The sequence below is a fragment of the Sphaeramia orbicularis genome, chromosome 18 (assembly GCF_902148855.1).
Source record: "Sphaeramia orbicularis chromosome 18, fSphaOr1.1, whole genome shotgun sequence".
Classification (NCBI taxonomy): Eukaryota; Metazoa; Chordata; class Actinopteri; order Kurtiformes; family Apogonidae; genus Sphaeramia; species Sphaeramia orbicularis.
The window spans coordinates 27,898,197-27,924,701 of record NC_043974.1 but is presented as its reverse complement, the minus strand read 5'-3'; the positions used below and the strand labels follow the sequence as shown (position 1 = coordinate 27,924,701).

At 38.0% G+C, this 26,505-nt stretch overlaps 2 protein-coding genes across 7 annotated transcripts in view; both read right to left on the bottom strand.

Annotated features, from left to right (window-relative positions):
* The window catches only part of ppargc1a (peroxisome proliferator-activated receptor gamma, coactivator 1 alpha), a 325,980-nt gene extending 316,453 nt beyond the window's left edge, over positions 1-9,527 (bottom strand). For 2 of the 3 annotated variants that reach the window (XM_030162415.1, XM_030162416.1), the window contains exon 1: positions 9,390-9,520. In XM_030162415.1, the coding sequence (XP_030018275.1) occupies positions 9,390-9,470 (81 nt within the window). In that variant the 5' untranslated portion in view covers positions 9,471-9,520. Of the gene's footprint in view, positions 1-9,389 lie in introns of all 3 variants that reach the window. The other variant, XM_030162414.1, reaches the window with a different exon arrangement.
* Positions 9,528-21,024: 11,497 nt separating this feature from the next.
* Positions 21,025-26,505, bottom strand: part of dhx15 (DEAH (Asp-Glu-Ala-His) box helicase 15) — a 34,852-nt gene continuing 29,371 nt past the window's right edge. For 3 of the 4 annotated variants that reach the window (XM_030161771.1, XM_030161772.1, XM_030161773.1), the window contains exons 11-14: positions 25,246-25,368; positions 24,969-25,159; positions 23,453-23,622; positions 22,051-22,168 (exon numbers count right to left, since the gene is read on the bottom strand). In XM_030161771.1, coding sequence (XP_030017631.1) covers positions 22,051-22,168; positions 23,453-23,622; positions 24,969-25,159; positions 25,246-25,368 — 602 coding nt within the window. Of the gene's footprint in view, positions 22,169-23,452; positions 23,623-24,968; positions 25,160-25,245; positions 25,369-26,505 lie in introns of all 4 variants that reach the window. The other variant, XM_030161770.1, reaches the window with a different exon arrangement.

Below are 26,505 nucleotides of genomic sequence, written 5' to 3'. Positions count from 1 at the left end.
AAAACCCAAGATATAAAAGAAGTTTGTCTGGATTCAGTCTGAGAGATTTAAAAAAAATTGAACTGGAGAGACACCAAGACCAAAAAGTCTGAGTTGTGGATTATGAAACTCCTGCCAGAGACTAGTAAGATTACCAGTATAAACCGACTCTTTTCTGCCAACAACTTCAGGCTAAGGTAGAAACTTTCTTAATGTCTAAATGAAACCCATCTTGACTTCAACTGTCAGTACTGGAATTCCAAAAGATCACCCCTCCTACCTATTTTCCCCAAAAATCAGTCAGTACAGTGTTATCCAAATATTGATAGTAGGTTGTTTACATGTGAGGTGTAGTGCATAAATCTTTCAGGGGGTCTGTGGACATGCTCTCAGGATACTCTAAAAGTAGAAAAAAGGACAAGGTCTAAAGCAGGCAGCCCACTGCTACATGACAGTGTTTGGAAAAGAGGGCTGGAACCTTTTCAGGGACGCGATGCACATGCATGACTCAATGGCAAAGTGAGATGAAAAAGAACATGCCATGTTGTGGAGGGGGGGGTAAAAAAAAAAAAAAAAACCTGAATGAAATTGCTTCGCCAGCACAACTCAAGGCCAAAATCTATTTAATCACAGAATAAGGACACTTAGAAAAAGCCAGTGTAATATTCCCGCATTATAACCGCCCTGCATGACCCAGAGACAGTGCAGATGACACTTTATGATACACAATTCATCTGCAAACAGAGCATGACACACAATGTTGATCTCAACTACCTCCTGTAACTGCCCACAAATTAATACACCTCATATCCTCAAGTCCACCTTAAATTCTTGCCCAAAATGCTGCAGTGCACCAAGTAACTAGCTAAACAAACAAAGTAAATACACTGATAATGGTGATGATAACATCCGAGGCAAAATAAAAAGGATGAAGGTCAGTAATTGGGAGAAGGTGGGGGGATAGAAGCATGGTGTGGTTTGTTTTTCTCCTGGCAGGGGTCCATCTGGGCGCGTGCTGTGGGCTCCAGGGCGGTGTAGGAGCACGTCTGTGCAGAGGTTAAGAAAAGCAATTAATCGGCAGCGGAGATAATCAAAAGGAACCTCCTCCTCCAGACACCTTGGTGGGGGAGGAGGAGGAGGAGGGAGAGAAGAGAAACGAAGAGACAGACAGGGAGGGAGATGGGAAAATACTTGTTTACAGGCGCTGCTGGTGCGATCAAAAAGCGCAGGGGTTCAGCTCTGCCACCGGGGCCCTCCGTTTCAGGTGGAATTGATAACACTTCAGATGTACAATTCAATGTTTGTGAGAGTACTTTTACCTCCCGGTGAGAAGGCAAGGATTTTTCACAGTCTAAGCTGCATTTCCTTTCATCTCAGATTTTGTGAGGTATCAACAGATTGTCAATGATGAGGAAGACATTTTCCCACACATAATCAAAGACGGTATTCTGAAGCGCCTGCACTTCCCCCTCCTACGATGCCAATTCAAACAGCACAGTGCGTGAAGGCTAGAAAACAAGATGCATATCTTTGTAACTAATATTGTGGCTGCAATTATTAATCTGGCAAACAAGCACCTTAGAGGCCTTTGTAGAAAACCTCGACTGAAAACACAGTTGATTTATCAGCACTAAAGGATGACTAGTGTATGCACTTGGCCACAATATAGAAAAGGCCTTTCATGTTGAAGATCCTCACACGACTAATTCTATAAATCCATGAAGAATCAAAGCTTGTTGCTCCCTCTGGTGGATCACAACTCCCTTTGGAATTAAAATAATGAGTTCTTAGGTTACGTTCATGCTTGTAATGTGTTTTCCAAGAAGCTCTAACATAAAAGATGTTAGATGTTGTGCTCCTAACTGCACTGATCAATTTTTTACAATGACCACGTAGACAAAGAACAGTTACATCTGAGGACAGCATCGCACTCAGGCATTCATATGTCAAAGCATAAATAAATACACAGTTTTAACCCTTAAAGTCCCAAACATCCACCGTCAACCTAAACCATCTACTGATCAAAACTGCTTAATACCTGTTGATCCACTAATCTTATCAATACATGTAAATATTCGGTGTAAAATGCCGTTATTCATCTTTTCATGGTCATCAGATATGACCCATTTGGACGTTCAGAGGCTCCGTGGTTACCGTGGAAACACCGCCATCTTCTACGACATTGATTCACCAGTAAAACCCATGGAGTTGTATAAATGACAGTGGATGGACACACTGGGTTTATGTTCAGTTAATGAGAAATCTGACTGAAAAAAATCACATCTTTAGTTTTCTCTTTTTCTCATTTAATAACCCTCAACTTTAATCTGAGCTTTAATGAACATCTACATGACCAGTGAATTAAATCCAGGAAAATACCTGATTTATACTTAAAAATGTAAAACATAACGGATAATTTTAGAATAAATAATGATAAATTAGTTAAGTTAAAAAAAAAAAAGAGGAAAAATTCATTCGGGAGCTGACACAAAAGTAGCTCTGGGTCTTAATGGGTTAATTATTCAGATACTATGTCAGTGAAACTAATATTGTTTGATAAGACTCATGTTAATCTTTTCTAAATGAACCCATGAATGATTTGCTCTTTTACAAATATTTTGTTTCAGAGATAATACCAACAACCATCCTGTGCCTCATATAAACCTGACAATATCCCACAGTTTAACAAGTGCAAATACAATGAGACTATATGATCCGTACATAAACATCTTGCAGCTAAAACTCTGGCAGACGGTTAGCAGGTCAGCAGTGAGTAAGTGGCAGCACTTTCACAAAGTCTTGATTAGATAATTACCCATCCATATCTTGGCAATATGTTGCAAGGGAACAACACGGCTCTCATTAAACTGTGAACAGGCCCTGCTCCTGTGGGTTACTGTGCAAAAGCAAGTTGTTTAGCAGGCACACACTCACACTTGTTGATTAAAAACCAAGTATCAGTATGGAAATTGGATATACTCTTTGGGATAGTTGTAAGAGTGGGTTCTCCCCTATACATGCTTTGTGTACTTAAAACTAGTGTTTCTGGAACCGTAAATGTATTAGGAAACTTTTTCTCCTTAATCTTTGCCAATTTTTTCTTTTCTTTTCACTTAGTTTGTCCATTTTTATTTAGATTAAAAGGGTTCATATTTTGCTAAACCCATTCTTATTAGTCTTTGCTACATTTATTTGTGTATTTGGGGACCTTAATAGTTCAAAAAGTTTGAATTTGAACCCTCCAGGTGCTGCAAAGCTATTTATATATTCATTCTGGAGTGGATTTCTACAACCCGGTTCAATTCCTTCTTACTTTGTTGCATCTATAACTAGTTACATCACGACATTTGAACATATAAGGTCAAGACTTCTGACGAACATTTCTCCAAGAATGCCATAATTGTTTGTCAGCAGCAGCAGTTACAGTAAAACTGAAAATATGTCCGAACTTCAAGCCAATTACAACCAACAACTGAACATTTTAGGTGTCAACAAACACAAGTAGCTGAATGGGACAGAAGGCACAGTCAACAACCTGGAGGGGGTGGGGCGTGAAGTAGCTCATTTGCATTTAAAGGACCAGCGCTCAAAATGACCTTTCTGGTGTCATTACTCAGAAATAGGGTTGAAGATGGACCTGTGGAGTTGAATTAATGAAGAATTCAGACCCAACCATAGCATTTACAGTTTATGCTGACCACAGGGAAACATTTTAAAATGCATAATACCATTTAAAAAAAACGAAACATCCCTCCTTTAAAGCACCTCAAATGACGACCAGTTTTTATTCAGTCTGGTCACAATTACCTCAGTTTTCTGTCTGATAATGACTTGATGATTGACAGGGCTGAATTGACTAAATCACTTCCTGATCGATTGTTCACCACATACACTATAGAATATATCATGTCCTATGACAGACAAATAACAACAATTCTCTTAGGGGCGGAAAATATGACGATCACACTTAATTTCCTTTTTCAGTGAATTTAAGATCTTTATTTTATATGTTCTTATTTCCATATTTCTCATGACTCTTGCACCTTGTCGACAATTAAAAAAAAAAAAAAAAACAACTATGCAGTCTAATGACTTCATGTGCTCTCCTTCCCTAATGTGACACATGTAAAAAACTTGACATGAGAAGCAGCAGTTTAGTGGATAAAGAGCTGCTTATAAAACCTAAGCAATCACCTCTGAGAAAAGCGCTTTGGAGATCAACAAAGTACAACCAAAGTAGCAGACTATTATTACATTATTCAGCAAAAAGATATGGTTTTGTTTAAAGTAGGAAAGACATGGGATTGAAAATATTACTGCGGATTGTAGATCTGAGATACAAAATGACAAGCCACAAATACTTTTTCAATCCCTTCATTCCACTTTTTTATGCCAAGTGTCAAACAACGATTGAAGTTTCACATTTTGCACACTGGACTATCATCTACTTATAACTAGTCGCCGCCAATTATTGGAATTTCATTTTACAATAAATAAATAAATACAATAAATCCAGGTGTTAATTTTAGAACTGAGAGGCTACTACTAGTATTTTCAGCACAGAAAAATCACAGAAAATCGTCTGTTTCCATCTGACCCCGTCTCCTGCATCTTTGAACCACCTCCTTCAGGCAGGAGGCTGCGATCCATTCGGACCAGAACCTCACCCCACAGGAACAGCTTCTTTCCCTCTGCTGTTGAACTCCTGAACTCTAAATAACACCAACACCAAATACACTGCATTGGCACTTGATACACCTGCTGATTGCGCTGCTAATTACTTGCACTACCTGCACAGAACCATAACCGGTACCATTATAGTCTCACTCAATGAACTGGTTTTGTCCACACTGTATATTGTCTATTTTGAACTTTAGCTAACTTGTTTATTCTTTTACTTCTTTACTTATTTTATTCCTGCATGCTTCTTACTTTGTCCATGTTCCACTGAAGCAAATTCCTAGTAATGTGAACCCTGCTTACTTACATGGCAATAAAAATGACTCTGATCTTCTACCTGCATGTCCTCCTTCACCACATCTATAAATCTCCTCTTTGTTCATCCACTTTGCCTCCTGCCTGGTAGCTCCATCTTCAACATCCTTCTACCAATATACACACTATCCCTCCTCTGCACATGTCCAAACCATCTCAATCTGGCCTCGCTCACTTAACCCCCAAAAAGTTCACTTAATTTTAAAACTGAGAAGAAAGACCACAATTAAATACAAAAATAAAAATAAAAATAAAAATAAAAATGTAAACTAAAAAAAAAAAAAAAAGGGTTGATCATGCAAATCTGATTATGTGTGAGCTGACTAAAAAAGTGTATGGTGAATGGCTGGCATGGATGTTTTGTGTCATTGCAAAAATGTAAATAAAAAAAAAGTGCGTTACCAAAGCAAAGGAAGCAGAATCAATTTAATTATGAGTTTGTAAAAAGGGGGTGAGAGTCTAAAAGTTATACTTTTTCCCACTCCTTTTTGAATGCAGGTAATTTTGTTTGTCTGTGTCGTATTGTTCTTTGTTATCTGATGATTTTATGTGCTCGAAAAAAAACTAAACGACACAATTCAACGCGAGTCATGATTGTGATTAAAAGCAGTATGTGAGCTTTTGTTTGCTTTGCGAAAATAGAGTCCACAATGAAGAGCAAATGATGCTGGAAACACCAACCATTTGCCCATCCAGTAATAGCAGGCTGTTGCAGAAACACATGCACAATCCCTCACTTGTTTTGGTATTTGTAAACAACTCCAATATTTTTTTTGAGGTGACACATAACCAACACTCCACTGTTTGGAGAAGAAGAAAAGTGTCTGTAGTAGTGGGTGAGAGCTTCTGTCCAAGCACCACTTACACTGCCTGAAGCAAGATCGTTGGGTGACAAAGATGGTAAAACTTCAATCAAGAATTTGCAAATATACTGATACCGAAAGTGGATGGCCCTGTCAATGCTGAGCAAACTATTTCAATCTCAAACATAAGCTCAAGCAAATTTTTCCAAGTCTGTGATAAGCAAAGAGTCAGAAGTGATATTAGAAAAGAAACCTGTAATATTCAAATTTCTTCAACTTTTTCGTGCTGTTAAGTGTACCGTTCAGACTTACTGAGTCATTACAAAGAAAGTGAAGTATGGATCAAATACGGTACATAAGCATGCACACAAAGGAGCCTGAATTTACCCAAGCCACCGAGTGAGTAGTAGCGTAACTCGAGTCTTGCTGTGATGAAACATGCTGTAGGCACAAGCAGACACATAAAAAGACGCATTAGTCCTCACTACTTCTGTGAGCATACTGTGTTACCTGCAGCTTTTTAAAATGTCTTGAATGATAGGCTTCACCCTTTTGAGCTCGGCTGCCAAGTGTTGGCACGCTTTTTGTCGAGACAAACTGAATACATTGCTTTTGAAGAGCGCCAGGCAGGGACTGGAGCCTGGAATTCTAAAAAGACATGCACAAAATGTGTGATGAAACTTTCAGCACCATGGACAGCAGCCCTTGAGTAGCCTGACAAGGGGAGAGAGTGTGAGAGGCAGCGAGCAGAAAAAAAGAAAAGAGATGAGGTAAAGTGAGAGCCAATGGGTTCATTTGATAATTAAGCCAAGACATTACTCTCCCAACCTCGTGCATCTCAACTCTCCACGCAATTGCTTTTTCAAAAGCAGAGGCGCTCACCCCAATACAGTGCATGCACACACTCCTGCGGCAAGACCCAGCTTTTCCACAGTTTTTCCCTGTCTCTGTGTCTTAGGCTGCATAATGCAGGGCCTTTACCCAGCGCTCAAGCATGAGTGGATAATCTGGCCACAAGGACAGGCTGTGTCAACATTTCCCTTTACTTCCTTATTTATTTATTTACCCACCAGCCGTAGGACTTAGGGAGGGCGAGGGAGGCAATGTGCATGACTAACAACATGCTGGCCGTGCAGATGACCTGCTTTCAAAAGGTTCACTATTGGGAAAAAAGGGAATTTCAAAAAGTAGAGAGTAGACTGTACCAAACTGAATATGGGAGATGGCACGAGGGCTTTTTAGAGTCTGAGCTATCAACCAGAGACAGAAAAGTGTCATTGCTTTTATCAACAATTAATGCTACAGACTTCAATCGCAAAAGATTAAAAAAAAAAAAAAAAGTCATCAGTTTCCCAGAATATGAGGTGACATTTTCATTTTGCTTTTTTACTCTGAACAATTAAAACTTAAAATTTAGTCCATCTATGCTGATACATAAAGAAAACCATCAAATACTCACATGAGTAGCTGAAAAAAGCAAAAGGTTGGTATTTTTTATGCTTTTGAAGCAATACATACTTAATTAACCATTTCAGGATTTAAGGAATGTATAGAATGTGTTCTCTAATCTGAAGCCTTGTTTAAAAGCTCATTGTAAATCCCGTTTTCCAGTATTATTATTATTATTATTATAATATGATGAATTATTTTCACCAAGTAGTTAAGAAAGTGTTACATCTGAATCTGGATTTTACTTTCACTCAACATGTCTCTCATTTAACATTTTTCTCAACTTAATTTTTTTAATCTAGTAAATTAAAAATGTGCTATTTTGGCTTTGATGCTTATTCCCCCTCTGTCTATGATCTACCTGATTGGTAACACTTTACTCATAATGACATTAATTTGTCAAGTAGTGTTTATTACTTGTAACCCAATCACTTTAATGTGAAAACTGACAATTTTATTCAACTGTTTGAGAAGTTTCATGTTGAACTTACTCTAAAATTTGACACCAAGCCTCTTCATTTTTACTGCAAATATTGCTTCCAAATATCAGTTAGTGGTCTCCAAAACTGCAAATAAATGGAAATGCCCCCAAAAGGAAAACATTGAGGTTGACCGCTATTCTAATCCCATATTTGTGACCCAGTTGCAACACGAAAGAAGTTTATGACACCAAGACAATGACTGATGCTTGTTGCACAAATTAAGGCTTGTTCTCAATTGTCACATTCTAAAACAATAATGTCAGTAACTTTTAATTTAAGCTGTCTGTGTTCCCTTCCCATAAATGATGGGAGCGCATCCAGTTAAAATCTACACTGAGTCAATTGTGAATCAGGGATTTTACTGTCTTAAGTTAGTAAAAATGTGGCGCTCACAAGTGATATGCCAAAATCCATTTTACAGCCAACGCTGCTGCGGCTTAATTATTGCACATTTAAATGCCATTCACAATGACTTGCAATTCTGAATCGTGTTGGCAGGGGCTGGCTTTTGTTTCCTGCATCTAAATAACTGTTACAATATGACTCTTACATAGCCAATCAGTAGCTGGGGCTGTAAGAGCCTAATCCTCTTTAATTTGTGATTAGTTGTAATGCAAAATGGTAGCCCACTAAACCACAGGAGATGTATTGTTTGAATGTCCTCCTCCACCGTATCACAACCTGGATGCTGATAACAGAAATAAATATCCTGTATATATATCTTGAGCTCTCATGGTGGTATTCAAGTAAATTACCATAAAAATCACTGCACAAATATTTTGGCATCAATCATTGAGCATAAACTGTTAAATAGCTTGGAGCCCTCTTAGCATTCATAAAGAATGATTTCATTGGCATTCTTGTGGCAGATGACTTTAGCCTCGCACATTCCTCGCACAAATTAGAATGTGAGAATTAAGAGGGATTTCATACAGCACGATAAGTGTATTTTAAAGGCAGAACTGATTAAGCTTGAGGGAAGAGGGAGGAATTAGGTAATTATCTCCAAACAGACACTGGTGCTCCGCTGTGAGAACAGGCCCAGCACTTCAGGATCAAAGTATGCAGCATACAGGCTCTACAACAACAAACTCAGCACAATTCAAGTGTGCCTTACCTGATTTTACACCAACCTGGCAACCTCAAGGTTTGAGGACACATCCATATGAATGAAAGATCACGTCTCTATGATCTCACAACCCACTGAATGCAGTCATATCCAAACCATTACGCATCTCAGTTAGTTCAAAAGCTGAGTTTGTGCCTCTGGTTTATTGATAGAATTCCTGGCGTAAGATTTATTTTGTCTAGTAGGTTAATTCATTATTGATTTCAGGGGCAGGATGTTTGAGCCTTTACGGGGAACTGTGGAAGTTCGGGAAGGCAACCTTTTAGAAAAGTAGTTTGGAGACACTGGGGCGCTTAGTCGGCTACTTTTCTATTCAATTAGAAGTGTAATGTCAAGCAGAAAAAGTTTAAACAACATAAAGAGAGGAAAGGGGACAGGGAGTTTGCATGAGCATCCTTGAAGTTCATTAATTACATTTGTGTTGTGAAGTTCCCACATGTCGAATTTCAAGTTTTACGCGCAATATGTTGGACAACTTCATTAAAACGTTGTCCTTGCATCGTCTGGTGATGTGGAAATGATGCCGGTATGTTAAACAGAGCCGTGCCCTACCTGCTCGTAGCAATTCTCCCAGGTGAGGTTCAGGAGGCAGGAGGAGAACAGCTCATCTTCGGTCCGGGCATAGCCGTCCATGGTGTGGCAGCCGAGTCGGGTGGAGTCTGCGGGCTTCTAAGCGGAGATGTCAGCCTTTTTTTTTTAATTCAAGTCTTCCCTCGACGGGTCTGTCCCTCCTCCTTCTCTCCCCCTTCTTCTTCTCCTTCTTCTCCCTCTGTGTGCGTCTCTCTCTCTGCCCCGCTTCTCCCTCCGTCCGGCGCCGTGGATGCTATCAAACGAACAGCGGCTCGTGCGCTGGATGCTGCTTCCCCTGTCACGTGGGCGCGTTCTCCCAAAAAACATAGTGGTTTGCTTTCAAGTGCTAAAGGTTTCCAAAGTGGGGTCCGCGGACCGCTTGTGGCGCCGGAACACAGTCAAATATACTTTAAATCAACTGTATTTTACCTGTTCAGGTCAATAACAGAAGCAGGTTGTGTTTTTTCTTTGCATTTCCAACAACAAAGGCCTTTCCGGTAGTTAATTGGATTCACCTGCTGAGAATTGGCTAGCTGTTTTAGCTAATATTAAGTAATTTCTATCTTACTATATTCCTCTCGTTTCCACTCAGTAACATTAAATATACTACGACTACTACTACTACTACAAATTCAGGTTATACAAAATTTTTTTTTTTTTTTATAAAAGTGCAGTATTTAACCCCGTAAATACATCCAACAGGCCTGTCAGTTGCAAAATTTGATAATAAAGAGCGAAAGTCCCGCCCCTTTCGCATTGCCCCATGGGAGTTACCTTCAGGAATTTTTTTTTTTTTTTAGAAGTTGAGATTTAATTCTTTCTACATCATCATTTTTTTTTTTTTTTTTAATTTTGTATTATTATTTTTTTAATGACACAAAGTAAATTTACATATGAAGAATGGGGAAAATGATCGTGTATGGGAAATCTACAGATTATATACGTAACTTATAATTTAAGGCTCCAGAGGGAGAAGCTCCCAAGGAGATGGGCCCCTGTATTGCTTATAATGTTTTGAACCAAAAGAGCCTTTGTTCCTTTTGTATACACATCAGTTTAAAAAAAAAAATGAAACAGAAAGTTAGGTCTCATGTGATGTAGCTGAAGTGACAGGACTTCGGCTCTGAATAGTGCATTACACTGGTCAATAACTATCTCGGATCTATTTTTGTGGTCTTAAAAGTGTTCATTTTTTTATTTTTAAAAAACAAGTCACTACTATGTCCATATGCATCTCCAAGCATTGAACACTGTATATTGTTAATGGACAGAGGCACATTGACACCACCAATTGGTTTCTAAACTGCTGTTTTTGGAGACAGAAATTACCATATTTAGACAAAATGGGTGGAGCAATGGGAGCCAGAGGGGTCAGAGGTGAGTAATGTTAAGCACTACCTTAATGACGCATTAGACTGTAAACGTCATCAAGCACTGCATAATAAAGTAATTTTATTTTCTTGTTTGTGGAGCTAATTAACCACAACTACACTTGATCTGTTGTCAGGAAAAAATGTGTTCTATGAAATAAACCGAAACTCCAAAATTCTCACTCTGCAGATGAGTGAGCTGTCATACAGACCTGTCAATCAAAGCCCAACTCTACAGGTGCTGAAGCCCTCCATTTGACCCGAGAAGTGATTAATGGAGCAAAACTTAAAGATGGATCACCACATCGTCTCTCAGAGAAGCCAAATATTGATTCAGTATTTTTAGAGACAACTTCAGTGTAAGTCTATGCAAGCTAGGGCTTTTTGGAGCTGCCCTTAGTGGCCATCAGCAGTATTATAACTTTAAAATACATCAACATTGGCTTGTTATTGGAGATGAGCTGCATCTCAAGTGAAACAAGCAAACTGACGAACTGTTCCTCACTACATCTTAAAAGGCAATTAGAGAATTCTTGCTGATACATTTCAAAAACTGTTAAATCTTACACTCATTTTTGACACAATAAAACGCCTATACCAGCTCATTTTCATCACTGCAAAGAAACAAAGATATGAATTAAGTTTTTTAACCCATAAAGACCCAGTGCTACTTTTGTGGTGGGTCTCAAATGATTTTTTCTCTATATTAACCCTTTCTTAAATGATTTATCGCCATTTATTGAAATATTATCCTCTTTATTTTGCGTTTCTTCAGTAATAATCAGGTGTTTGTCTATATTTAATTTACTGAACATGTAGATGTTCATAAAAGCTTAGAGTAAATCCAAAGGTTATTGTATCAGAAACAGAGAAAACTGTAGAAAAAGGGACTTTTTCAGCAAAATATGTCATCAACTAAACATTAATCAAGTGTCACCATCCACTGTCATTTATCAAACTCCATGGGTTTTACTGGTGAATCGATGTTGTAGAAGATGACAGTGTTTCCATGGTAACTACGGAGCCTCTGAACGTTCAAATGGGTCATATCTGATGACCATGAAAAGATGACAAACTGCATTTTACACCAATTATTTACATGTATTGATAGGATTAGTGGATTAACAGTTATTAAACATTTTACATTAGTAGATAGTTTAGGTCATCAGTGGATGTTTGGGTCTTTGTGGGTTAAGTATGAGTGGTTTTTTTTGTAATGCAGGTGATTTTTTTTTTTTTTGCTATTTAATGTATGTAGAACTTACAGAATATTAAACAAAAATTTAAAATCTCATGTTCCCTTCCATTACAGTCCCAGAAAATATTCTTAGACCATCAAAAATCATCAAAAACAATGGTTATACAATCAAGTACTAACTCCTGTGTGTATCATGTGACTAAAACAGATAGAAAAGAAAACATGGAATGCCTAAAAGCACTGTTTTTGTCAGTACAATGCCATAGATATTGATGTAAAATTTTAACTGATTTTGGTTATTACCAAGAAAACATGGAAAATGGCTGGATATCAGCTCTGAAATTAAACTCTTATTAACAATTTTTTTTGTTATCAATATATTTGTCCAAACAAATGTACCTTTAGTTGTACTAGACATTAAAATGAACAAGAAATTGAAGTAAACAAGGGGTGGTCTAATGATTTTTTTCCCACGACTGTATAAATAATGAATGCAAATACATTCGTTTCCCAGACAGATTCTCAAACATACTCACAAATGTCCAATATATACTGAGAAATATCACTGCTGCTTTGTTTTATCCAGAAAAATCATTATCAGTCAAAAATGCTAAACACCAGTGAACATAGTGATTCTCCAATATGATGACGGTCAGAGGATTCAGGAAAGCCTTGATTGTAAAGAATAATACAGACTACATATTTCTTGTAAAGACAAAGCTTCTCTGATTGGGTCAAAGTTCAGTTTTTTAAGCGCAGTCCCAAAATAAAATCAATAAAAAGTAATAATGAAAAGCACATGGAAAAGAGACATTTTTTTCTTTACATTCATCTTTAAACCAGTTCTGAATTTCATCATTGCTTCTCAGGATTCAACAATTTCACAACCCTTTTCCTGGCTGTAAACTGCTGGGTAAAACCGTTTCCCCTCAGAACCAAACCTTTGCAATACCGTACAACAGAATTTGTTATCCGCTGTGAAAAGGGCAGCCATGCTGAGCACAGAGAATCTTTCACTTCTCTACAAACTATACAAGCAGGGGCTGCTAGCAGAGCTCATTTAGGGAGCTGTCTTTTACCACACTATTTATCGTGATGTGAGCCCCGTGCAGTTAGACGGGCCTTTTGTTCATCAGTTTTCTTTGCCGGCCTCCGTGTTTGATCAGACGCGTTTGCCACGCATGATCTGCACCCGTTTGAAGTGTGGTCAATTGGCACAGCACAGTACATTTTCTTTTTTCCTGGAGAAATTGTCAAGGAATCACTGCAGTAGTGAGAGTATAAAAGGAGAGAAAATGGCAGGCAATGTTCCCTATTGCCTATGCATTCACAAGATAGACCATAACATAGCCCACATATTCTTCCACATAATTCTCATGAGACTTGTTAACAGTGCCAATACTAAAAATGGAATAAAAATACATTAAACTGAAAATGAGGGATATTGTTTTGGATAAATGCAGGTCTGGGGATTCCAGTCAATAAATCATCAATCTTTAACAGTTTAGCTGCATATTTACTTGAAAGGCATATTTTCTTTAACCCATAAAGACCCGGCGCTACTTTTATGTCAGTTCCCAAATGATTTTTTTCCTCATTTCTTCAGTAATTTATCACCATTTATTGTAATATTATCCTCTTTACTTTGTGGTTTTCCAGTAAAAATCAAGTATTTTTCTATATTTAATTTACTGATCATGTAGATGTTCATAAAAGCTCAGATTAAAGTTGAATGTTATTCTCACAGAAACAGAGAAAACTGAAGAAAAAGTGTCTTTTTCAGTCCAATCTCTCATTAACTGAACATAAACTCAATGTGTCCATTCACTGTCATTGATTCAGCTCCATGGGTTTAATTGATGAATCAATGTTGTAGAAGATGACGGTGTTTCCACGGTGACTACGGAGCCTCTGAACGTCCAAATGGGTCATATTTGATGACCATGAAAAGATGAATAACGGCATTTTACACCAAATATTTACATATATTGATAGGATGAGTGGATCAACAGGTATTCAACAGTTTAGATCAGTGGATGGTTTTGGTCAGTGATGGATGTTTGGGTCTTTATGGGTTAACCCTAGAACGCCGAACGTATCATATTTGATACATAAGTTTTGAAGCCCTCTACATGATCAGTGTGTTATTTATTGTCTAGAAAAACCTGATGTATACAATTAGATACATGCAATACATGGATAATCCACCAGGGGGAGGAATTTGTTCACCAGAGGCCTTTCCAGTGACACTACAAGATTGTCAGGAGGCAAAACTTTTCCAATTTTGAAAAGGAATTACCAATTTTTTTAGACATGTTTGTGTTATATTATGTTTTGTTTGTTCAAAAATAATATTTGAGCACTGAGACCCAATGTGTCAAATATGATACAAAATTGAAACTCATACATGGAAATTGATATTTGAAAAAAAAAAATGTTTTGGAGTTGTTCAGAAGGACCAATAAAGGCTCCAGTTTTAAAGAAGTGGAATTTTCTGTCAATGATTTAATGGTTCAGGCTTTACAGGGTTAAATAAAATGTGGTACATCAGTGAAAGGAGCCAGATGTGGAGGGAAGAAGAAAAGAACAGCATAAGCAAAATGAAGACAGCAAAAATGGAGAGAGTTTGTTCTTTAGCCTTATCTGTCACCATCAACCATAATCTGTTCTGTGCTGTAGATTAATTTAAAGATTACAGAGTGCCATACATTTGCACAGCGTAGGATAGTGCCAAGACACAAGAGAAATCACAACTTGTACAGTCGCCTCCTTCCTGCTGAATGTATGGCACAGTCCAGCTCGTCTGTACATTGGCGCCTGTATCTTCTGTTCTCTCATCGGTTTCTTTTTCTGCCCGGTGACACATGAAAGCTTTTCACTGAATCAAATCAACAGCCTGAGATAATTCAGCGCGACAATATAACAATTGTGTTAGTGTGATTTTATGTGGGGGTATTTCTATCATTCGCACATATCTCACGAAGGCTGCGGCTTGTTGAAAGTGGGTGAAAGTTCAGGACGGCGACCAATCCTGTTGCATTGTCATGGGGTGGGGGGGGGGATAAATGAGGTCAAATCAAATATTGTTTTCCTCATCCTACAGGTAGCGGCTACACATTTCTGCACAGGTGCTTTCAGTGGTTGTGAGAGTCATTTCAAGCTGGTAGCCCATTTTAAACATGCAGTCTACATGCCACATCCTCCCTACATAACCAATCTATCAAACCTAACTCGGCGGTACGTGCATATACTCCCATATCACAGAGAAGGCTGGAAATCAACTGTCATAGATGGCATGATTGAATTGTTCCCTTGCACTGTCACCAGAGGGGCTATTACTTCAAATTAGCATACAAATTCAAACCAGGACAGATGGATTTGTCACATTCCAGTCGCCATCTTCCTGGAAGATTGGCTGTGCTTGTGCTGCGCGATGGAGATAAGACACCTGTCTCGGCTGCGATTGGTGGCGGTGGTGGGACCGGCGCGGGGTGGGAGGAGGACCGGGGTGGGTGGGTGGATGGATTTCCTGAAACGCTGAGGTGTTCTGCAATAAACTTCCCTACCCACGGTCTCAAATGATGATGAGGCACCATCCAGGACTCAGTGGGTGGCGGGAGATTGAGCTGTAGCGAGGTGGTGATTCACACTCTTTGGAAACACGCTGAACAATACCTGTCTAGTATTTGTTTGCGTTGGCTACTTTTGGTGAGTTACTGTCAAAAACCTGCATAAAATGGCCCCCAAAGTCAGCAAACAATGTGTCAGTACAAGCTGTGAGAGGAAACGTACAGTGTACATATGGCTGTCCTTGACCTCCAATAACTTTGGATCTTTTAAGAACTACAACATATTTAGCAGAATTCTATTTTGTTAATGTGTAGAAGAAATTACAGCAGGGTGATAATGATTTTCACTGGTATTTTGAGTTAATCTGAAGTATATAATGGCTTTGCACAATTTCAGACCTTTAAGAAATAAAGCTTTTTATGAATTTTTGACCCCATGTATTCTTTTATCCTACATTTTTCAGATTCTAGGTCAAGGCCTTCATAAAAAAGGAAAACTAAACAATCTGAACTAAAACTCATTGAAATGTCTTGGTTATTTTTAGTTGGGTTTTTTTTAGTTATTGTCCAGAAAACTCAATAAAGATTTAAGATACACAAAAAAAACCCTCACTGAAACGACTTATGTGCTCTACAAAACAGCTCTGCCCCATATTTATTTCATCAGTCAGTTGAAATTGGAGTAATGTATTGTGATAATCAGCTTGAATAATTTTTAAGTGGAAAAAAAAAAATAAATCTTTTACTCCAACTTCCAACTGCTAAATATTTTCTCGTTTCTTCACTCCTGAACTGAGCATCTTTTCACTATGAACCAAACAACACCTCTGAGGACTTCATATTGAGCTTTGAAAAATAACAGTTTTCACTATTTTGTGACATTTTATAGACAGAGCAACTAATCAATTAAAGCTGCAGAAGCAGAAATCAGGAGATGAGAAGAACAGCTTCCCTCTGAAGCTCTCTCCTGTCAGTCCAAATCAATAGTTTAAATACAAATACTCATGGACTAGTGGTGTTTTATCCTGTGGAAAAGGGAAAACCGGTTTTCTAAGCTTCTATGTCAAGGTATGGAGTAGAGCCAGGTCTGATCACTGATTGGTCATTACAGCTGTCCATCATGTATTTAACCACACTACATGATAAGGTAAAATCTGCATCACAGGTTAGATTTTTCTACAGCCTGAAAATACAGAAATAGACTAGACACAGAAGTGCCATGTTCTCTCAGAACACTTGAATTACAATATGCGAAAACTGGAAATTTAAGTGAGAAATTAAGATAGGGATTAGGTCAGTGTATCTTTTGGTAATTGGATTTTCTTTTCAGAAACAAAAGAAAAACTAGTGGTTAATTGATTATTGTTTTAAATTTGAAGAATAAAAATTGAATTTCAAGGCTTTTTTTTTCAGTGTCAAAACAGATAAACCAAATTTAAAAAACAGATTGGTTTTTGTTTTCTCTTTCTAATAACAAAAAAGAAAGTTATGGATAATGGAAAAACAGACCAAAAACACCTGTTTTGCATTTTCTGAGACCGGATGTTGTCGTTTTCAAGCAAAGAGCACTAATGGTTCTTATGAACGATGGGTTTGTACGAAATCTGGACATTGTAGACATGCTCCCTCTATGAACGTCTATGAACTCCAGATTTTGTTCGAACTGGAAGATTCATACAAACCCATCGTTCGTAAGAATCTTTGTGACTTAGGCATTAGCGCTCTTTCCTTGAAAATGACAACATCCAGTCTCAGAAAATGAAAAAACTAGGCAGAAATGTTCACTAAATTATGACACAAAACAGAAACACTAAATTAGGTCTAAACAGTAATGAAACATCAACGTGTATGAGGAAACAGTGTAGAAACAAAGCCATGACAGAGTCTGAAACATGAGCTGACCAGTTTGGTTCAACAGTCAAAAGCTTTCAGAGTTTTAGTCAAAATACATGTCAGCTTTGAAATCAGCAGTTCAGGTGGAGTTCTACTGTGTGAAATAAAACATCTAATTGGCTATTAAACTATGATGAAGACAGAATAACTATAACACTAGCAGTTAAGTGAATGTGGACCAATGTGGGTGGGTGGTGGGGGGACTACTTTCCCGTTTTTTTCTTTCTTTTCTTTTTAGTTTAAGTTTTTGTTTGTCGTTGGCTGTTTTTTTGAAAACTGGATATGCTTATGCCTGTGCTGAGAGCATATGTATACAGAAAATGTGTCCTAATAAAAATATTTTAAAAAATAAATAAAAAATTAGGCCATAACAAGAAACTGGCTTGCGATGGACTCACCTAGATACAAACAATGGGTAGTTATAGTACAGGAAATATGAGTGATGGAAAAAATGACTTATACCTTCAGATTAAAAAAAAATGAGTTTGATCGAAAATGGGGCAAATGGATTGGATTTAAAAACAAAGACATCAGCGTTGAAATGGTAATGTGATACCCTTATTTTCCTTTTATTGTATTATTTATGGATATCTTTTGTTGAATACTGTAACACTCAACTGGCCATGCTGTACTGTTTGTTGTATTTTATGTTCATGAACATGTGAAAATGAAAAATAAAAAAAACATGATAAAGAACCAACTCTTAATATTCATAGTAGTAGTTGATGGAAACATGCATACTGAATCAAAATCTACATTTAAAATAAGACCCAAAACCTACCGATAAATGTTAGTTGCATATCGAAAGAAGTATTCAACATGCAATCCTTGACCTCAAAAAACTTTTTATCTTTTAAGAAGTACAAAATATTCCCCCAGAATTATTATTTTTTTAATCTATGGATTCCTACGGATGAACATCTAGTCCCATAGAGACACGCAATTAAGCTGAAGAACCAAGACCACATGCTCTCATGGTGTGGCCTCATATCAGACACTAACAAAATACAACTTGGAGACATAATGATTTTCATTTGTAATTATGGCGGTGAGAATCAATGGGAAGTATTGAGCATGAAAAACTGTTCTTACCTCAGGATCAATTCCATATAATTTCCAGATCAGCTCAAACTAATGGGTTTTCTATTGGCTTCACTTTGGAGAGACTAATCTCTCTGGCACCATTTTGTGGTTCTGTGTACGTTCCCTCGCAAAAGGCCATCCACTTAAAAACTTGTCTCCCAACAGTCCAAAAATATTAAAGCACACATGCTAATTTCCTGACTTAGCATATTACACAATCTGCAGACTTAATTTAAAACTCCCTTAGCAGGTCTGGTATCTCTGCCTGCCTACTTCCAGACACTACAGAGATTGTGAAAAACGCTTGCTCCTACATTTCTGCTTCTATCCTTAGGTCAACGTTATGTACATTCTTTTATAAAACATGTAAAGTTGAGATGCTGGGAAGGTTAGACTAATCTATTGTGTTCCTCAGCAAATAAAAAAAAAACAAATCTGGATACAAAGCAGTCAAAAATGTTATTAAAAAACTGCACCTTACTGTGACCAAACAAGATGGAAAATATTAAATTGGAGCTTGTTTTTGTTTTTTTTTACACCTTCAGAGAGTAGCTGGTTTATCTGGAGGTGTAACAAACATGCTCATCCACTGAAAAGCAAAAAACAGAGTTGAAAAGTTCAGATAAAAAAAACAATACACTACCATTTGTTATAAAAGCTACAAAAAATAATGAAATCAAACAGAGTTGTATTACTTTTCAAGCCTTATTAGTAAATGCTTATTTAAATGATGACAATTCCAAGGGAAAATAATACTGATTCATGTCAGTTATAAACAAATATCACATTTCATCGATGACAGTGGCAGATGTTTATCCGTTTTGTAATTTCATTTCAGTTTGTTTGATTTAATTTGAGCTCATTCCAACACAGTGATATGGAACAAAAAGAAACAGTTTTTGGTGATAAAAGATTTCTTCCTTCCTTGGCACAAAAAGGACAAATCTTTCTGCTCCAAACTGTTATTTGGATCAGACATTATCTATAAAAACACACAGCAGGGGCAGCTTATAGTGACCATATGTCCCTATTATAACTCATGTTTTATATGGGATGGATCGTTCCCACAGTGCAACTTGTTTAAAATTTACACTTAATACACAGATTTTAACCCATTCTGCAATTTTTTTTTCGCACCACAGTAAATACTGGAACTATATGGACAAACATATTGGGACAGATCTCACCTACAGCTTGTGTGATTTCTCATTTCTTAAATATTCTGATAAAAATGTTCACGTCAGTTGATCTTAATAACTAATCCCTATACTATAAGCAGGGTTCCTACACATTTGAAATCTCAAAATTCCATAATTTTTCCAGACCCCTAATCTCCAGATATGTTGGTAAAAAAAATTCCAACCAGTCTTTATATTTGGGATTTATGAGCCAGTTGTCAGAGAATTTACTCTACCCCTTATGAGTTCTGCCAACGATCATACAAGGCATGTTGAATAGCTCTCTCGCATCACCTGTCCGTCAAAGCAGCAGTGAAAGTTGACGACACCTGGGCGGGCCTTAAAATGGGTTGGAGGAGGATAAACGCAGAAGGCTGGACATTCAACTTGTCAATCTGCCCAAATGTTTTATGGGATGTGTAGTCTACTGTATGTGCTCTCACACAAACATTTTAGCTGCACTAGCAAGTGCCTTAAAAAGAACAGATGGATCCATTTCTTTTTTTTGATATTCATAATTTTATGTTTTAGAAAATACAACAGTGGTGACAGTTTTGGAAACATGAATATTTTCCATACATTTGTTTCCATTTTCTATACTTTTCCAGACCTGGAAATTTATAAAATCAAATTCCATATTTGAATAGGAACCCTGTATAAGGTTTTAGGCGGATTTTTCTTCCAGAGTGAGAGCTGAAGAAACAATAATAACAGAAATAATTTATGATCAGAACATGAGAAATATTTCAGAAACCTAGAGGTAAAACATTTAATTGTAATTATAATGATTAAAAAAAATGTAAGATTGAGTAAAATTAAGGAAAAACAAGCTCTTAAGCCTTTTGTAACATAGATGACAATGTAAACGAATTTGCTCCTAAAGCCAAAACAAACAGTGATTACAATGTATTATAAAATGTTACCAATGAGACATCTACATTCAACGTGTCCCAATATTTTTGTCCCTATAGTGCATCTTCTGAACATTCTGATATAGTGTACAGATCACAGAAAAAATGACTGTGAGGCCCATTATGCCGAAACAAGGAATTCTCGCAAGATCTTGCAACACAAATCTGATCTGGAGGTGGTAAAAACAAACAGGAATGTGATAAAAAATTATACTTATGCATAAAAAATGTGATATTAGTGCATAATTACAGCATTTAAACCACATTTAACCAGTATACAGTATCTCATCTTTGTATGTATAGAGGATCTTTGTAAACGGTCACTTGAAAAAGACTGACAAAACTAATAAAATACATCTACTGTACAACCTGCAGCTTTTCTTATACCCACAACATCCATATCTTCAGTTTTTTCATCCACTTATGCAAGTTTGGAATGAGAAGCTGCAATTTCATTTTAACCTGTCAAAGCAACAATGGATTCCCCATAAATTGCCATCATGTTCAAGTCATGTGTTTGACCATTCATTGGGTTATTTTATACCACTAGTGTGCAAGAGCTTTACCTTCCACATTGCTTACACGCCGACACAAAGCGGCAGAGCCAGAACAGGCTCGAGCACAGCGGGGATTTCACCCTGATCTCGCTCTGAAACATTTGTAATTAACATTCCCCCTCACTCCAACTGTTTCTGAAGCTATCAATATCCCAGTAAGAAGATTTAACTTCCCTGAAGAGCCAGGAAACGAGCTGGATTTGGCAGGTCAAACGTGATTTCTCAGTGTGTGTGTTTGTGCGAGGGTTAGGTTGAAAAGTTTACGCACAAATTATCCTGACATCTTAATGCTGACACTGGAAAATGTTTTATTACAAAGATGTTTTTTATTAACTTGAACAGCCGACAGGAAATATGACCAGAGTGCACCTTTTAGTGTCTCCATGACAACAGGATATTTCCATTATGTCTGCGTCAAAATACAGTATAAATTACATTTGATCTAAAGGCTCTTTCCATGAACTGGCTGCCTTTTTTTAATGACTTTAAGCAGCTGAACTAAAACAACAGCCAAGACTCCGAAGCTGAGTCGTGGTTTTTATGGACGTCTGTGACAGGAATGTTGCAATCTACATCATGTATCATGCGTCAGACAAAAATAGATGATGACTAATTCCAAACAACCCATCATTTATGATCCATTTTCTGGTAGCGCTTAACATTTTTGGCTTCAAAACGCAACAAAATATCCCTCAGACATAAGAGGACTGATCATTATGAAAATAAATTACAAAGTCAGACAAAAATAGAATTTAAAATGAGCTTTTTGGTGGAAATTGAGGGGAAAAAAAAAAAAAAATAGATGGGCCGCTCCAGTGAGTTCAGAGAGTTCTGATTCAACTTTGTACATAGTGAGGATGTTGCGGCAATGCATGCAAACCTTCTTAGTACTGAGTGTATTCCTTGGATGAGAGTTTTGCAATGATACGCTCCAACTGTCTCTTTGCTTCACACTGAGGGAAGTTACTCATCTCATAGTACTGGGAGGCAATTTTCACCAGCCTAGGAAAGAAAGCAAGCAAACATTAGTCACATAAATTGTCTGCAGTGTTCACTTGTGGGAGAATATTCATATGGAGACAAACCAGTTCAGGAACAACTAGGGCTGTCGCAGTAGCCGCAAAATTGTGATACCGCGCTGTTCGCAAGCCAGCTGCAGAGGATGGCAAGCAACCGTGACACCGCTGTCACAGCTGTTCTACACAACCAGCAGCCTTTCCCACAGAACTGTTCCCACAGAACTCACTAATATTCATTGCAAATGTAGCAGAGCACCAGAGTATTAGGGGATTTTGCATTGTTAGTGTTGTTGCTAGGGCTGGGCCAAGTTTATCTAGGGCTGTTTATAGATCATGTGTCCACATCTAAATGTTGGTATGTAAAACAGATTTGATTATGTACAGTTTGTGTAACGAGTTGTTTTATTGCTGCTGAAGAAAAATGTCTACTGCTGGCCCAGCGTCTGAACTCTGACATGTTATTTTTCTGCTTTATTTTTGCCAGAGTAACAGTGAAAAACAAGAGTGTTGTTGAAGAAATAAAATGAACTCAGATCGCTTCAAACAGAGACCTGGTATTGGGTCAGAACAATGGAGCAGATCACACCCTTAGGCATCTGCAATGCTACTGTGCAAAAGGTGCAAATATTTTCACTTCATTCTGAAATTATGGTGGGACAAATAAGACTATGGCGAGCCCCTACAGTATAAATATTGCAGGGATAATATCGCATATCACGCAGTTGAGCCACCAAAACCCAATATGGGACATTTCTTCACTGCGACAGCCCTAGAAACAACAAATGCAGCCTTAATTTTTGGCTCTAGACCATCTACGAAATGTTTATGCATTTGAACATGTTCTCACTCTATCATCGCTATAAACTGAATGTACAAATTAATGGAAAACAGAGTTGGTAGACATACTTAAAATAAGGCTGCTAAATATGGAGATCAGAATAGTTGATGTGATAAACTTATTTTTCTAACGCCTAAGGGCACATCTACACCAGCAAGTCAGCAGTGAATCGTGACACATCATATGCCGCTTGCGTTGAGTTTACACAGAAAACAATGGGTGTGGGTGTTGACATGTGTCGTATGCTGCCTATTAGTGTATATTCATACTCAAACAGTGTTGGATGTTATGGCCTTGGAAACCCCCGCTCAATTTTATTTACTCCTTCAACAAGTGTAACAACAGTTCACTCTCAGAAATACAAGACAGTCAGAGAAGTTTAGAAAGTTTACTCCCCCTACAGACATTAAAGCAGTGTCTAAAACTTACCATTCTGGCTTGATGTCAGTGCATGTGCGGATGTAATTCTTTGTGGTGAGGACAAACTCATTGTAGAGCACCCACTCGGGCTTGTGGTCCAGCACAGTGGAGGGGTGCAGCTGAACGACTTGGTTGTCCTTCACTGTCAGGTAATGTCCGGTACGTTCCAGGTGAGCAATCTGTCAACAGGAAAGGTAGTGATTAAGGCAAACCCATTTAGTAGATTTACAACTAAAACTGCAGTGGCAAAACCACAAAATAATAACAAATAATAACCAAAAAAAAAAAAAAAAACAGCTAGTTTTTCCTTCAACTGTATCTTGCATCTTATGGTTGCTAGAAATAAATGTTACTAGGCTTACTGAATTACTCGTTTCAGTCATTAGTAGTTTTCCACAAACTTTTCCATAACTTGAGATTCTGTATATGTTCTACACCAGGGGTCTCAAACTCAGATCCTCGAGGGCCAGTATCCTGCATGTTTTAGTTGTTTCCCTCTTCCAGCACACCTGACGGTCGTTATCAGGCTTCTGCAGAGCTTGATGGTAGGCTTATCATTTGAATCAGGTGTGTTGGAAGAGGGATACATCTAAAACATGCAGGATAGTGGCCCTCGAGGACCGGAGTTTGAGACCCCTGTTCTACACTCTTTCATCTAGTGTATGGACATCATCTTGAGCTTTGAGAAATACTGATGGATGTATTTAACTATTTTGTAACATACAGACCAAACAAAATAAATTAGTTTAAAGTAAAGTTGTTAGTTGCGGTCCTAAATCACAGTAAGCTAAACTGAAATCAAAAACCAAACCCAGACACATAGAAACAGTTCAGAATGTCCTAGTATCAAGACTTTAGAAGAATTACTCCTTGTTTTATGAAAAAAAGGCCTACTTCTCTGACTGGGCAGTGCATTTTTTTCTACTTTGCAGTTACTTGGAGAAGCACGCTGTGGCTGTTGTGATTAACCAAAGCAATCAGTCTCAATAAAGGCCTTTTCCAAACAAAGACATGATCTCCAACACTGTGAAAGCTCCAACATGAGCTGCAAATTTGTCTCCAAGATAAAGGTTAATGTTGACAAATATTTAAATATTAACACCATAATTCAACTTGTCAGGTTGCTTGTTTCAGATACCCCTGAAAATGGCTTCTCGCAAAATGCCATTTATTTCCTTGAGCGAAGAGCAAATTGACTTGATTTCTTCTCGTGTGTTTAAAACAAAGCAGCTGTGTTTGTGTGCGATAGCGTGTGGCTTTTCGTGGATGTGGGTGCACTCTGAGGCAGTTATCCATTACAATAAATATTAAAAAAAAAAACAATCTGGATTTTCATTCAGTCAGAAATGTTCTGCACTAATGACTAAACCCAACAGGGGCTACCATTAACGATGATCTGAAACAGCAATGACAAACAGTGCAGTCGGTTGATGTAGCCAATAAAAAAGTCCAATAATAAATGAAATTAAAACAAAGTAATGGCAGCTCAAAATGGAAGGTTCTGCTTTTCTTCTCCCTTGCTGACCTGCATGAAGAAGCCAGTGACCAGCGCTCGGCGAATGTTGATGTAATAGTCTCTGCTGCTGAAGTCGGTGCTCCGTCGCGGCAGGTTGAAGCGGTCCATGATCCTGGACAGCTGCTGCCGTACGTTGTCGGCCGACATCAGCGAGCGGTAGTTGACAAAGTTGTCGTAGCACCACTGAGTGGACTCGTGGTCTGTGTGACATGAGAGTTAGGTTAGGGCAAAGGAAAACAATCTGTCAAACTTCAGTGACATAAACGACGCTACACAGGCCACTCACTTTGTTTAAAGGCGTGGTAGACGTTGAGGAGCGTCAGGTGGTCACCGTCGATGTGGGCGAAGCGCATCTTGGACTCGTCTGCCACCTTCTTAGCCTCCGTTGGCCGCACAAAGCACTGTGGGACTAAACAAGGTTGGTATAGGCCCCAACACAGCCGCCCATAGGGATAAGTTAAGCAAATCCCACAGAGAGGAACAAGGCCTCAGCTCATGAGAGGCACAGAGCACTTCACAGGGAACACTGAATTGTGAAGCATTTATGTTGGAAAAGGAAGAGGGTCGAAGAGAAGGGGAGAAGGATGGGCACCGAGAGATAAATGTCCTCAACAGATCCCCTACAGTAAAGATGTCAGTAAAGCACCCAAAATAATCTAAATCTGGAGCTGAAGAAGGGTTACAAATCAGCGCTGCGTGATGAAAAATGCAACTTTAAGCATTTGATTCAAAATCCAGTCCAAACCACGTATAGCGACAACAGCAATGCCACACAACTATGTGTGCATTTGGAAATCTTTGACAAAAACAAACGCACACCTTTGAATAAGCAACTCTTGGTAAGTTGTTTATAAAGCACGGCCATATGATACTGTGGGAAAGGTCAGAAGAATCAGCAAGCCTAAGAGAGGATGGTTTTAGAATTTCCATATGCCTAAGATTAAGAAACTGTATGTGGACGCTGCTGGAAGCAACAATGAAGTTAATGCCGTGATTCACATCAGCTAAGGAAAAAAAACCCTTTCTACTAAAACCATCCAACTAGAAATCCAGAGTGTGTGTTTCTCAGTTACAACATCACACATGTTAAATGTAAGAGGTACCAAATTGTGCTTCTACATCTGTCTATTCACCACTAATAACAGCTTACCTCATCAATCACTGGCATTAGATCTGCACATAAATTTAAGGTTTATGTTGTAATATTCAACCAGACCTAGACAGGTCCAAATGTACCTTAAACCAAAGATATTTAGACTAAAGAAGAAAGATTCCGATTTGAAACATTTACTGAAAATGCAGTAGCTAAACTGTGGCTAATTAGCTTAAACTTCGATAGCGTGTATCACTATAATGCAACCTTTTTGGTTCCATAGCGTCACCAAAAGGTCTAACGTTTACAGCATTAGGTCTTGATGTTTAGCAGAGTGGATTTCATAGATGTGTTGAGAGACCTTAGTAACATGGTCAGTTATTTTTACCTTTGTTTTGACAATATATGGAGGAAACAACATATGTGCATTTTTATAGATATTTCATCTAAATG